This window comes from Sander lucioperca, chromosome 9 (genome assembly GCF_008315115.2).
Source record: "Sander lucioperca isolate FBNREF2018 chromosome 9, SLUC_FBN_1.2, whole genome shotgun sequence".
Lineage (NCBI taxonomy): Eukaryota > Metazoa > Chordata > Actinopteri > Perciformes > Percidae > Sander > Sander lucioperca.
The window spans coordinates 29892678-29906435 of record NC_050181.1 but is presented as its reverse complement, the minus strand read 5'-3'; the positions used below and the strand labels follow the sequence as shown (position 1 = coordinate 29906435).

The 13758-nt window shown below is 42.1% G+C and overlaps 1 protein-coding gene across 3 annotated transcripts in view; it reads left to right on the top strand.

Annotated features, from left to right (window-relative positions):
* Positions 1-13758, top strand: part of LOC116040811 (epidermal retinol dehydrogenase 2-like) — a 38836-nt gene that overhangs the window by 6131 nt on the left and 18947 nt on the right. For all 3 annotated transcript variants that reach the window (XM_031286479.2, XM_031286495.2, XM_031286485.2), the window contains exons 3-5: positions 2583-2714; positions 7105-7204; positions 12982-13126. In XM_031286479.2, coding sequence (XP_031142339.1) covers positions 2583-2714; positions 7105-7204; positions 12982-13126 — 377 coding nt within the window. The remainder of the gene's footprint in view (positions 1-2582; positions 2715-7104; positions 7205-12981; positions 13127-13758) is intronic.

Genomic DNA, 13758 nt, shown 5'->3' with positions numbered 1-13758 from the left:
AGAAATGCTTAAAGCTCTGGGTGTGAAGGGGTTGTCTTGGTTGACACGCCTCTTCAACATTGCGTGGAAGTCGGGGACGGTGCCTAAGGAGTGGCAGACCGGGGTGGTGGTTCCCCTTTTCAAAAAGGGGGACCAGAGGGTGTGTGCCAATTACAGGGGTATCACACTTCTCAGCCTCCCCGGTAAAGTCTACTCCAAGGTGCTGGAAAGGAGGGGCCAAAGCGAGAGCTGTGACCGGGTTCTCGGCAGTAAGTCGGACTCGTTTCAGGTGAGAGTTGGCCTCCGCCAGGGCTGCACTTTGTCACCAATCCTGTTTGTAGTATTTATGGACAGGATATCGAGGCGTAGTCGGGGTGGAGAGGGGTTGCAGTTTGATGAGCTGGGGATCTCATCGCTGCTTTTTGCGGATGATGTGGTCCTGATGGCATCATCGGCCTGTGACCTTCAACACTCACTGGATCGGTTCGCAGCCGAGTGTGAAGCGGCTGGGATGAGGATCAGCACCTCTAAATCTGAGGCCATGGTTCTCAGCAGGAAACCGATGGAGTGCCTTCTCCAGGTAGGGAATGAGTCCTTACCCCAAGTGAAGGAGTTCAAGTACCTTGGGATCTTGTTCGCGAGTGAGGGGACAATGGAGCGGGAGATTGGTCGGAGAATCAGCGCAGCGGGTGCGGTATTACATTCAATTTATCGCACCGTTGTGACGAAAAAAGAGCTGAGCCAGAAGGCAAAGCTCTCAGTCTACCGGTCAGTTTTCGTTCCTACCCTCACCTATGGTCATGAAGGCTGGGTCATGACCGAAAGAACAAGATCCAGGGTACAAGCGGCCGAAATGGGTTTCCTCAGGAGGGTGGCTGGTGTCTCCCTTAGAGATAGGGTGAGAAGCTCAGTCATCCGTGAGGAGCTCGGAGTAGAGCCGCTGCTCCTTCGCGTCGAAAGGAGCCAGTTGAGGTGGTTCGGGCATCTGGTAAGGATGCCCCCTGGGCGCCTCCCTAGGGAGGTGTTCCAGGCACGTCCAGCTGGGAGGAGGCCTCGGGGAAGACCCAGGACTAGGTGGAGGGATTATATCTCCAACCTGGCCTGGGAACGCCTCGGGATCCCCCAGTCGGAGCTGGTTAATGTGGCTCGGGAAAGGGAAGTTTGGGGTCCCCTGCTGGAGGTGCTACCCCCGCGACCCGATACCGGATAAGCGGACGAAGATGGATGGATGGATGGATCTTTTTGGGCCCTCCTCACATGAGGGCCCTGGGTACTCTATCCCCTTTTCACCCCCAGTCCGACGCCCCTGTTCACGCGCAACTGAGGCATATTTTCAGTTATAATTGAGCTGTATTTTTTGAGGAACTATAGGGCACTTAACATCTACAAGGTCTACAAAATGAGTTTTACAAGAAATTTCTTCATAGGGAAACCAAAACCCAAAGTATAGAATGAAATATTACACTGACTCACTTACCGTTTTTAAAATTTCCAGATATCAGGACGATGAGCTGACAGAACTGACAAGTTGAACGTCAACTAGAACGGACCCACCACAGTTACGTCTTTGGTGGAGCTGTTCGTTTAATAGTCGACTCGGAAGAAAGCGAACATTTTGACAATAAACTACATCAACAAGACCGCATGTGGAGTTAAACTGGACGGGCCCAATAACCTCTGAATAGTTCTACTTGTTGTTAAACAATGCATAGGAATTACATATAGCAAATAATTACATTATCTTAATGCAGTGTAACTACTTCAGCATGTAAACAATGCACCTAAAATACAAACGTGAGCAAGGGCATTCAGCAATCGCTATTCTATTGAATCAACAGCCACGTGCAAGATGATTAGTGCAAATTGTGGTCTAGTTAGTAATGTAGATCAGTAATAACATAATATATAGGCATAGGCAGTCTATATAAATGCTGAAATGTAGTACAGAGTCAATATACAGTTACTGCGAAATGTGGTCTAGATAGTGATGAAGATCAGTAATAACACAATAAACATGAATAGACAGTCTAAATAAATGCTGAAATGTAGTAAAGAGTCAGAATACAGTTAGTGCAAAATAGTGGTCTAGGTAGTGATGTATTCTACATGCTACTGTCTTTTTAAAGGGTCTTGCAAATGGTGAAAAAGCAGCAGACGTGTTATTGATTGGTCCAAACTAGGATGAGCAAATAATCGGTCTGCTTGATATAGAATGGAATTTATAGCTTTGTGTTGGGACATTTCACATACGATGTAAACAACCCGGGGTCCACGCTAGACACATAATACATACCCATTACATCACAGACATTCCATTACAAGAGTATATGTAAAATCGCATCAATTATGCAATACACTTATCCACGCCCACATACATACACACGCATGTGTATACCCCCAACATTCACACACATACATTTCCCATGAACAATGGATCAAACTAACAGTCACACTCACATTCAATCAATTCATCAATCACATTATGAATAACCCACAATCTAAAACATGTTCGCACATATTTGGGAGCTCTGTCTGCCCCTGGGGATAACTTTTACTAAATAGGATTGCATCATACATAACAGACATTCCTTTGCTCCATGCAGGTCAAGCGAGAGGTGGGTGACGTCAGCATTCTGGTCAACAATGCTGGGATCGTGACAGGAAAGAAGTTCATGGATGCTCCCGATTCCCTGATTGAGAAGACGATGGAGGTCAACACTATGGCTCACTTCTGGGTCAGTCACACACAGCAGGCCACACAGCTGAGCTTTGGATCCATGTCCTTTCTTAGGGAGACTTTTTCTTGGTTGAACATACAGATTTAGAGGCAGGTCAGTCAATATTGTAGAGTTATTTTCTCCAGATGTCACCCCATTTAGCATCTCTTCAAAGATAAAGTTCTGTCCTTAGGTGTAGAGATGTATCGATCGATCGATCGATCAATCGGTGATCAGCCACCCGTCTAAACGGGCTGGTTGCCAGCTGATTGGCCGATCAGTCTCATATATCTGACACAGTGGCAGCTGCGGCACACAGTACAGCCACACACACATCATCTCCTCTGTGTGGAAGTTCTTCGGCGCCAGTGAAGACATAAAGCTCACAATTTGTAACGCCTACAGGTCCAAAACAAGCCGTGGAGGAGCAACCTTAAAAACGTGGACCAACTAACTGAATTACACACGTAACCTACTTCTTGCTAGATTTATATATATTTATTATAATAAAAAATATATTTATAAATATTATTTATTTAAATGTTATTTTGTAATTTATTCCTATGCATACTACTCAGAGTAATGGCAGCGTCCAGCTCTCCTCCAACAGCACAGAATCTCTCTCCTTCTCCTCAGTCTGTAGCTGGCCCCAGGAGTGAGAGTTGATATAATATAATACACACACACACACACAGACACATTACATTCTTGTAAATAGACACCGATTCATAAATAGGATTGTATAAATAAATAGGATAGATTATAAATAGTTGACTGTATAATGGCCCTACATACACCTGATTTCTTCTGGGAAAGTAAAACATGACCAGTAACCTGGAACCCTTTTTTTATTTTTAGATTTGTTTGAGTGAGAGAAGGTCCTGTAACCTGCTGCAGTTTTGGAGAAAATGTCAACGTTTTTAATTCTGAACATACAATAGAATTTTTCATAAAAATATAATATGTAATATTTAAAATGCTTAAAGCAACACTAGAGAAGCCCGGGTAGCTCACCTGGTAGAGCGTGCGCCCATGTGCAGAGGCTCAGCCCTTGCCGCAGCGGCTGCAGGTTTGGTTCCGCCCTGCGGCTCTTCGCTGCATGTCATTCCCCTTCTCTCTTTTTTTTCATGTCTAAGCTGTCCTATCAACAATGAAGGCCTACAATGCCAAATAAATAATCTTAAAAAAAAAAAAGAAAAGATATCAGAGCAACGGTTGCCCAAAACTTACAAACTGGAAAATCTTATTTCAAAATAAGTCAATATTTTATTTTGTTGTCTCCGTAAAGTTTAAACACTTAACGTTACGTCCGTGCACAACCCAACATTTCAGCTGTTGTGCGACCGCTTTCCACACACGCGTTTGCCGTGAAAACATACAGGCAACTCAATTTTCTGTTGACGTTAACGGCGCATGTTAAAATCCGGTGCTAATATGGCACTGGTGCCCGGTATCTACCAGGCGGAATAGCAACAAGGATTTCAGTGCCTCATTACGGTGCCACCTAAATGTCTGCGCTGCTCTCTGATGCTCCGAAACAGACGTTACAGGCAACAGAAGTTAAAATGCTGACAGTTAAACGGTGTAAAAGTGTGACTGTATTTCACTGTAGAGGATTCCAACAGCGGGATGTACAACATTCTGCTGCTAAAACTATGAGCTAAGAGACACAAACTAGCACTTGGTCACTAACCTGACTCCGCCAGATGGATTGCTTTACATTTGCTCGGCATATCCATCTGGGAACTTTCCGTTGGAGAACTTTTGGGAAGGGGCGAAAATACTGGTTAGCTGATTGAATAAACCATCTGTCTATCACTAACCTGACTACGCCAGATAGCTTGCAAGATCAGGACGGTCTCATGAGGCTAATTTTCTTCACGACTAGCGGAGCCAGTTGATATATCAAACTCCAGTCGGGAGAAGAGCAAAAACATCTTTCCTCCGAGAAAAGCCTCCAGTGCCGTTTTTTTGCTCTTCTTTCAATGAAGGAATACTTTCTAATTCGGATAAAACTTGCGCGATAGCTACGCTCATCCCATCCGTGGAAGCCGCCATGTTGTTTAGACTGAACAGTCTAAACAACTGTTGCATCACACCTAAACCTGCCTCAAAACCAATGCTGATTGGTCGGTCGTTAGGCGAACGGCTCCAAATTTTCTCTATCTCAAGATGGCTCAGGCTACTTGGTCACTGCTGTAGTCGGAAAAACAAAACAGACAGGACTAAATGTTGCGTTTACTTAAAACTGGTAAACCTTGTGGTGCATTCAAAGTTATTGTAAAATACCCTTTTCTCATCTGTTTTTGTCTTTTAACAGCAATTTACTGGTGAAAGAAGTACTTATTGTTAAAAGTTATTGTTATTACATACACAATGATTAATAATCATTTAAATTCCCCCTTTTTTTGTGCTGATCCGAAGATTTATCCAGTCCGTGACTCAAAACCGTGATCCGAACCGTGAGTTTTGTGATCCGTTGCACCTATTTGAGAGGGATATGACATTATTTTGCAAGCCCTTATCTCATTGTTTAATTATTAAAATGTGTGGGATAGTTGCATAAGAAAGTATTGCTCCAAATATAGGCAGTTTAAAACATGGCAACCGTACAGTCAATTTCGGCAACCAAAAGCTGATGCCTGGTTGCCAAGCCGGCAACCACTTTAAAAAGTTAGCGTTGAGCCCTGCCTATGATATATATTTTTAGTTTGTATACTTACTTTATCCCAAATGTTTCCAGCAATGTTCAAACCCAGAGTAATCTGTAATCTTAATCAATGTTGTTTGCTCGCCTGTCAGTGGCGTCTCATAACCTTTGACCCCTCTAGTTGCTCTCACTTCCGTTAAACACAGGAAAGACCAGATGATTCATTATAGAGTAACAGTAATACAGATTTTTTTTCCTGCCACACAGCATCATTTTTCATTAGCTCATGCCACTTTGCAGCACAGTAATACTATTACAGAGACCTTACTTATTGATATATTTCAATATCGATCGATCCAGCTTAACGTTACTTCATTGGGCCATGTTGACGTTTAACAGCACTGGGCTTACCCACAATTAAATTTGCCACCTAACGTTAGCTGTATGCAAGGTCGATTAATCTAATACTAAGTTAGCCAGCTAGCGCACACCGATCCATTTGACTCACTCCTCGTTCTAAGAGACTTAAGTTGGGATAAGAGCGGACAACAGCCCCGGGGACACAGCCACAGCTAGCCCCCAGCCAGCGACTACAGCCACCCTAAACCCAGCCAGAACAAACCCCCAGAGCCGGCAGCTAACCACGCCAACTGCAACAGAACGGACCATATCAGAACCCAGAACAGACCATATCAGAACCCAGGTGCCCGCGTTTGACCTGATTGGAGCCGGTGAAGTAAGACTCCCAGCGGCAGGGATTAACGTTCCACCAAACCCCCTTTCCCCCCAGTGCTGAAAATATTCAAGACAGGGTACTGAAAAACCGCAGATGACCTGAATAAACGTAACGCGAATAAAAACTTTTAATAGATTAACTCATCTGTGTATGGATAGTAGTGCTGGGCGATATGGAGAAAATCAAATATCACGATATTTTTGACCAAATAACTCGATATCGATACCGCAACCATATTGTAATGTTGACTATTGGTGCTTTCACAAAATATTTACACAATGACATTTTTGATAAATAATCATCAGTAATGTGTGTATATAATGACTGAGTGGGAAAAGCCAAATAATAGAACAGTTACAACAGTCTGGTAAGTTCAGAAAATGACATCACTTTACTGTAATGCAGCTTTTAAAACCAGGAAAAGACAACACTTATGCCATATTACGATATTACGATATCCAAAATCTAAGACGATATCTAGTCTCATATCACGATATCGATATAATATCCATATATTGCCCAGCTCTAATGGATAGGCCTACATTTCAAATGGCAGTGGTGGTTAACAATGAAGACAACAACTCCCATGATCCCACGCAACTTCACGACCTCATCAAAAGTCAGTGTGTACATCCATGGTTTAATTTGAGAGACCTCTAGTGGCAAAAAATTACATATTGTATGTTTTAAAGGAAAAAAAATACAAAATGTTTGTATGCAGGGCAGATTTAAAAAAAATCGTAAATCAGCTAAAAAAATTGCAATTGGTGCATCTCTACTTAGGTAACATGACGACAACTATCAAACTTCATCTGCTCATAAAGACAGTGAGATGCAGTTGAAAGTTCTAGAATTTTTGATTTGACCTTTTTCTTTTCTTCTTTTTTTGTCAAAATAATGAATGCCAACAACTTGCCGTGTATTTAAATGACATACTTTGAAAGTGGTTGCCAATCAAATCCCTGTTTAGGTTTCTATATTTAGTTTGATGGTTTGTGTGTTTTCTGTCCCTTTCTGCTTAGACCTACAAGGCCTTCCTTCCTGCCATGATTGCCAACAATCACGGCCATCTTGTCAGCATTGCTAGTTCTGCTGGACTCATAGGAGTCAATGGATTGGCAGGTGTGTGTTTTCTCCTCCTCATCATATGCATGTCACTAATGTTACAGCATCTTTACAGCAGTTTTTGTTCGTAGAAAAATTCTGGACTGCCACCTCCTTCATTCCGTGTGACATCTTCTTCATTTTAGCCTATTTCTGTTTGGGTCAGATGTCATTTAGTCAAGTTTTGTCCTAACCAATCGGTAGCAAGTTAAGTCTCAGTGGACACCGAAGCTGTAGCTGGTAGCAGTTGCTAGGACCAGTAAACTTAACTTCTTTCATGCCATTTAAAGAAATATGTGGGGGGGTTCGTCTCAGCCAGCAGCAAAGTTTACAAGAATTTCCCAAATTTTATGATACGTGGCAAGCTAAGATAGACAGTTAGAATGCATACAGATGTTTTTTTTTCATTATCCATCTATATACAATGCAGTAGAGTACACAGAGGAATGGATTTGTTTTTCTCTGGTCCCGGTGGAAAACAGTCATAAGGCACAGACAACAGGATCCAAAAACATTTTGGATTTTGTTAAAAACAAGAAAAACTAAAATTGTTAATCACAAAAACAGGTAAAGAACATGCATGCTTAGAGTCAGGGCCAATCATAGAAAAGTCCTCCTGGTGGTCTTTAAACCAGTAGAAGTGTTGTCTGCCTCTGCCTCAATGAAATATTCACACGGACGCAAACAAAAACACCCAATTAACAAAACACAAATGACATGAACCAGGTCCTTTAAGCCCTGCTGTTTGTGTTCAAAACAGCATTTAAAGTTTTAACATTTTGATCATGCTGGGTTTAAGGAGAAGACTGACTCTCTTCTCCACAGATATTTTACATAATATGTAGGATACCACAGAAGATATGGGAAACGATTAACCCTTGTGTTGTATTCTGGTCAAATTTGACGGTTTTTAAAATGTTAAAGTGCTCATATTGTGCTCATTTTCAGGTTCATAATTGTGTTTAGAGGTTGTACCAGAATAGCTTTATGTGGTTTATTTTTCAGAAAACACTCACCCTGTGTGTTGAGCTCTCTGTTTTAGCTACAGAGTGTTGCATCTCACTTCTGACCCATCTTTGTTGGGAGTCGCACATGCTCAGTACCTAGGTAAGCACTGCTAGCCAGTCAGAAGCAGAGTATGAGCTAGCAGCTAGGCGAGCATTATAACGTGTGTTACAAAGTGACGCACATTTGTCACGGAAGTAAAGGCTGGACTACAATATAGCAGTTTGGAGCAGTTTGTGAACAGTGTTTTCTCTGTGAGATGGTAAGTCCCTCTGGGATGGACTTTGGGCTTTTTCACTTTGTAAACCTATAACGTGCACAAAAAGATATATAACACAAAGGAAAGGGGGAAAAGGCAAAAAAACATAATATGAGCACTTTAATATTATATTATTTGTTATTTTTTTTCACCTGATTGCTTGAAGGCCAATGAGAGGAACATTTTAAAGCGCTTAGTCTGGTAATAAAGCACGGAAGAAATGCCGTCCATTTTTCCCTTTCCCAGAATAGATAGGTGGTGTAGCCAGACCACACTCCAGTGCTGATAAAGGGCTGTGGAGAGAAGTCTGGCATGCTCTCAATCACGAGGCTCCTTGTGTTTTTTACATCTCATCTAATCAATCCAACACACACATTGCTGTCAAACAAGCCAATAATTACATTTGAATGTTCCTTCTAAAACCACAGGTTTGAACATTAGAATAAAAATGTTTGCACATTATGTCCATAAGATACGTACAACGAGTGTAGGTATATTTATTCCAACAAGAACATGTCTTTTAAAAGATCTCTACATACCTACACATTACAAAATAAACTGACGTTAATAAACTATTATCCTATACTGTGATATTTAATCTAAAGACCGTAATAGACTTCTCTCTCTCTGCACCGCTAAACAATTATCCCCCTGGCAAGCAAGCTAGCTTACCAGCTAGCCGGACGGCCTCTAATGGTGCTTACCCACTGCTAGTACCAGCTCTGCTCGACTCGGCCGCGGTGGCCCATCCTCCGTTTTCCGTTGCAGATTTAGCGCCTCGTGTGTGAGGCAAGCGTGGCTGGTCGTCATAGCGACGCCGCAGGAAACTGCCGTGATCTAACGCGGCACACTCACAGAATGTCGAAGGTGTGTTGTTTTTGACTTTCGGCATGTTGTTGTTGCCACAGCCAGAAGACAAGTTTTTGTTTCAAAAAAAGCTGGAAAGCAAAAAAAAAACACCGCTGGCTAAACTATTTATTATTTATTTGTTCAGGACACCCCCCGCCTGTCGCTATAGCAATGATGACGCAGTGATTAGTGACGATTCTCTCTGACCAATCAGTAGCCTACAGGTTTTCACGTCACCTTTTGGTATCGCCTCAGCTCGCTTGGAACCTTGACGGAGGTGATACTTACACGGAGGTGAAGTACTTGTTAGCTAGTACCAGGTACCTTTTTTCATAATGGTAAAACAAAAAAGGCGAGTAGAGTAGAGTAGAGTAGAGTAGAGGCGAGTTGAGCAGGTACCACGTAATGGAAAAACGGCATTAATTAGTAAAATGTAAGAACTTAATGTTTAATTCACACTCTCTTGTCACATTGTGGTAAAGCACATTGCTATCGCCAGGTGAGTGACAACTTTGGCAAATTTTCTGTAACCACTGAAGGCATGTTGGGTGGGTGGAATTAGCAAGCTAACGTTAGCTTACGAGCCAGCAGCGGGTCGTTCTCCACCGTAGGGAGAATTATTTGCAGAGAGAACGGATGACAGCCCGGGAGGGGGACAGTTTGGTTAGCCATCTCCCCATGTATGCTGTCATCCGGCAGGGAGTGAAGCAGAGGGACTGTAGGCTCTGTTCCGTTGTGCCCCTGCTGATTCGAGCTAACGCTGTTTGTTGTGGGTATCATAACGTTATCCGGTTTCCCTTGTCGAATGACGAATAGATTACCACCGCCTGCTGGTATGAAGAGTTATTTCTTCTCACGCAGGCGCAGAACGTATGTGCCACTTGGCCGTTGGCTGTAGTCTCTGCGGTGTGTTCCAGTGCTAATTTTTGGCCAAGATATAGGCGACGAGGGCCGACAAGAGGCCACAGTCGGCCCCTCGTCACCACTAGTTCCTGGCCGTCGGCTTGGTGTGTCATGGCCTTTAGATCCTCCTGCAATACACGGAGGGTTGTACTTTATGTAAATGTTTTTGACGTTGGAGAACAAGTTCAGAGTGCCAACCTCATGCCCCCTGACCTCAAATAGCCCAACACTTCTTTTTTGGCCGAGCAGCTGTCCTTGGGCTCTCTTTAAAATGCAAAATGCCATTTCATCATAGTGGGTGTCGTCGTGGAAACAGGCAAACTCATCTCTTAGCCATTGCAGTTTGAACTTCAGAAAACTAGCTGCTGCAAAAACTGCGTCTTTGCTATCCAGTACAGCAGCTAAATGAAAAATATAATTTGATCTGTTTTATTATGGTTGTATAATTGCTATTTAATCATTTAAATTATGTGGGCTGTTCACTGTAGACCTTAACCATCCCCCCCCCCCATGTGGGATCACTAACAGATTTAATTTAGTATTGATAGATTTTTAATTGCCCTCTTTGTGTTTTAATATTCTGTTACTGTGATGCATATCATTACATTGACTTCTATTGTTTCGATAATTGTAGTAGCAGTAAGATCTGTTCCTTCTGTTCATTAACGGTGCAATTCAACAAATCTGTCCAAAAAACACAAGAGTTTTGGGAATATAAGCCTTCTGGGCGGCCACCTGTCATCCTGACAGAGCAGGTTTCCTTGGCAGCAGGGCTTGGGTTGGTAACAAGGTCCCATAACAACAGTCGTCCCCTTGTAAGCTGTCCAATGCTGCTGTAAGCGGCTTCATGATTGTGCAGTTCTCCCGCAGGAACTGGTATGGCTGGTGAATGAGGCACTTAATTCCTGCAGCAACTCCAGTTTGCTAGCACCGATTTTGCTTGTTTTTTTCCTATCGACAGTACTCGGAGATACAGTATATAGCGATCAAGATTCAGTTAATAATCGTCCGGAATTCTCCTTTAACTAAAAACAATATCCGTTAGACACAGCAGGAAAGATTTATAATTCTAAGGAAAAGAGAATGTATGAAACGTAGATATGCTGACAATAAAGATGCATATTACACATCTGCCAAATCTAAACAGAGCATCATTACGCTCCAGGCGATGTTTCATCTTACATCACTCATGCTGCACTGTGTCTTCAGAGAGAGAGCAGGGATAGCACTGAAAAATAATAGTTAATAAAAGCTTGTATTTTGCTGGTCCCCTGTATATGTTCAGACATCTTAGTGAGCTCTTATCTCTCTGAGTGGATCATCTACCATTATCTCTAAAGGCCCTGACACACCAGACAGACAGCAAAGAACTAGTGGCGACTAAGCCCAACTCCTGCGCCGCCTCACTTTGCCTGTGTCTTGGCCAAATAGTTGCCCTTGAACGCACCCCAAAGACTACAGCCGATGGCCAACTAGCACGCCTGCATGAAAAAGGGAAACCGGATACAAACTGTTGCTATGACACCTACAACAAAAAAGCATTTGCCTGAACCAGCAGCGGCAGCACAGAGCCTACGGTCCCTCTGCTTCGCTCGCTGCAGAGACGACAGCGGACACCAGGAGACGGCTAACCACACTGTCCGTCTCCCTGGCTCACATCTGTTCGCTCGGCCATGAAGTGGAGGGAGCGGCCCGCTGCGGCCACTGGCTAACGTTAGTTAGCTAACTTGCTAATTCCATCCAAAATGCCTTCATGCTACACTGGTTACAGAAAATGAGCCGAACAAAGTTGCCACACATCTGGCGAGAACACTGTGCTTTCCTACGCTGTGACAAGAGCGTTTGAATGAAACATTGAGCTGTTACATTTCAGTAACTAGCTAGCTTGCTAGGGGGCTCAGTTCTCAGTTAAGCACCAACCACAGTGCAGAGAGAGAGGAAGAGAGGTCTACAGTCTTTTATATAAGTTTTATGGTAGAGGACATTAGTTTATTTTATAATATGTAAAAATATAGATCTTGCATTTGGATAAAATGAACCAACTTGGCCGATGATCTCCTTGATATTCCATGGCCTTTAGAGTGTCTGTACTCTGGTACTTTGTGGAACAAATTGTCAGATGGGTATAAGAAGCAGGAACTATCATCAGTATGTTTGTTTTCACTTTACAGGAGAGATCTGACCCATTTAACTTATCTTTATTAAAGTTACATGTTGCATTAACCATCTACATCGGTTAGATTGTCCGTGATTCAATCAAAGAAAAGTACTATAATCATTGATTGTACGGAAATCATGAGCATTAAAGCATGGTTTAATTCAGATATACTGGAATAATAAACAGACGAGAAAACATAGCGAACACAGCGAACATGGGTCCATTTCTATATTATGTATATACTTAGTCCGTAAGTGTCCACTGAGCAGAAGAATCGAAAGGGCTTTTCATCAAAAGTACTCTGTGAAGTTGTAAATATTGTCTTGTGGAGTCCACTGCTAACTGTCTGCTAACTCCGTTTTTCAAACAGAGAAAGAACTTCTGAAGCTTAAAGCTTCCGGGCAAATAAAAAGACTCCCTAATGGCGGTTACGCTTCATGTAATATAAGATTTCATAATAATGGATTTATTGTACAATTGCTCTGAAAGGATACTGCAGTTCCAGGTAGAGTACAAAGCCTCTACTCTGCATTGATCTGGAGATATTGAATATACCATTAAAGGTATAGTTTGAAGTCGATCATCCTTTTCACATGTTTGTTTCTCCTCTTCTCCCTGCAGACTACTGTGCCAGTAAGTTTGCAGCAGTAGGTTTCGCAGAGTCGGTGGGTCTGGAGCTGCTGGCAACTGGGAAAGATGGCGTCAAGACCACCATTGTGTGTCCGTACTTCATCAACACCGGAATGTTCAATGGATGTCAAACTAAGTAAGTTCACTGTTTTATTTCAACAGACCTGCAAGTGGTTTATGTTTATATTATTAACGCTCAAAGCACATGAAGCCCTAAAAAGCTATGTTATCATGTCTTAGTCTTGTTGCATTTTGTAGAAACACAAAATGTTTTGGTCATATTGTACTGGGGTGGAGGCAGGAATCTCAGAATATCTCCAAAACTGGACAAATAAAAGCCAAACTATCTGCATGGAGAGATCCCAGTGTAGTACAGGTGTAACAGGCCAAGGTTATTATAGTTTTGCATTTTTCATTAGTTTTTATTTTTATTTCGTTTTGACTTTTTGTTTTCAAATTCAATTTAATTTTAATTAGTTTTTAGAGCGGCTTTGCTAGTTTAGTTCTAGTTTTTATTTTTTGAAAAAGCTTAGTTTTAGTTTAGTTTTTATTAGTTTTAGTATTAGTTTTAGTCTTTTTTTGTAATATGGGTTATTTGTCAGGGGAAAGATTCAAGAAGGTCAGAAAAAGTATTGTGTAGTAATAACTCAACAAAAACATCATACAATTTTAGAAATATGTATTCACAATGTATTCAACAATAACACCAGTACATAAAATGTAGACTACATATGGTCATAAATATGTAAACAGTCTACACAAGACGCC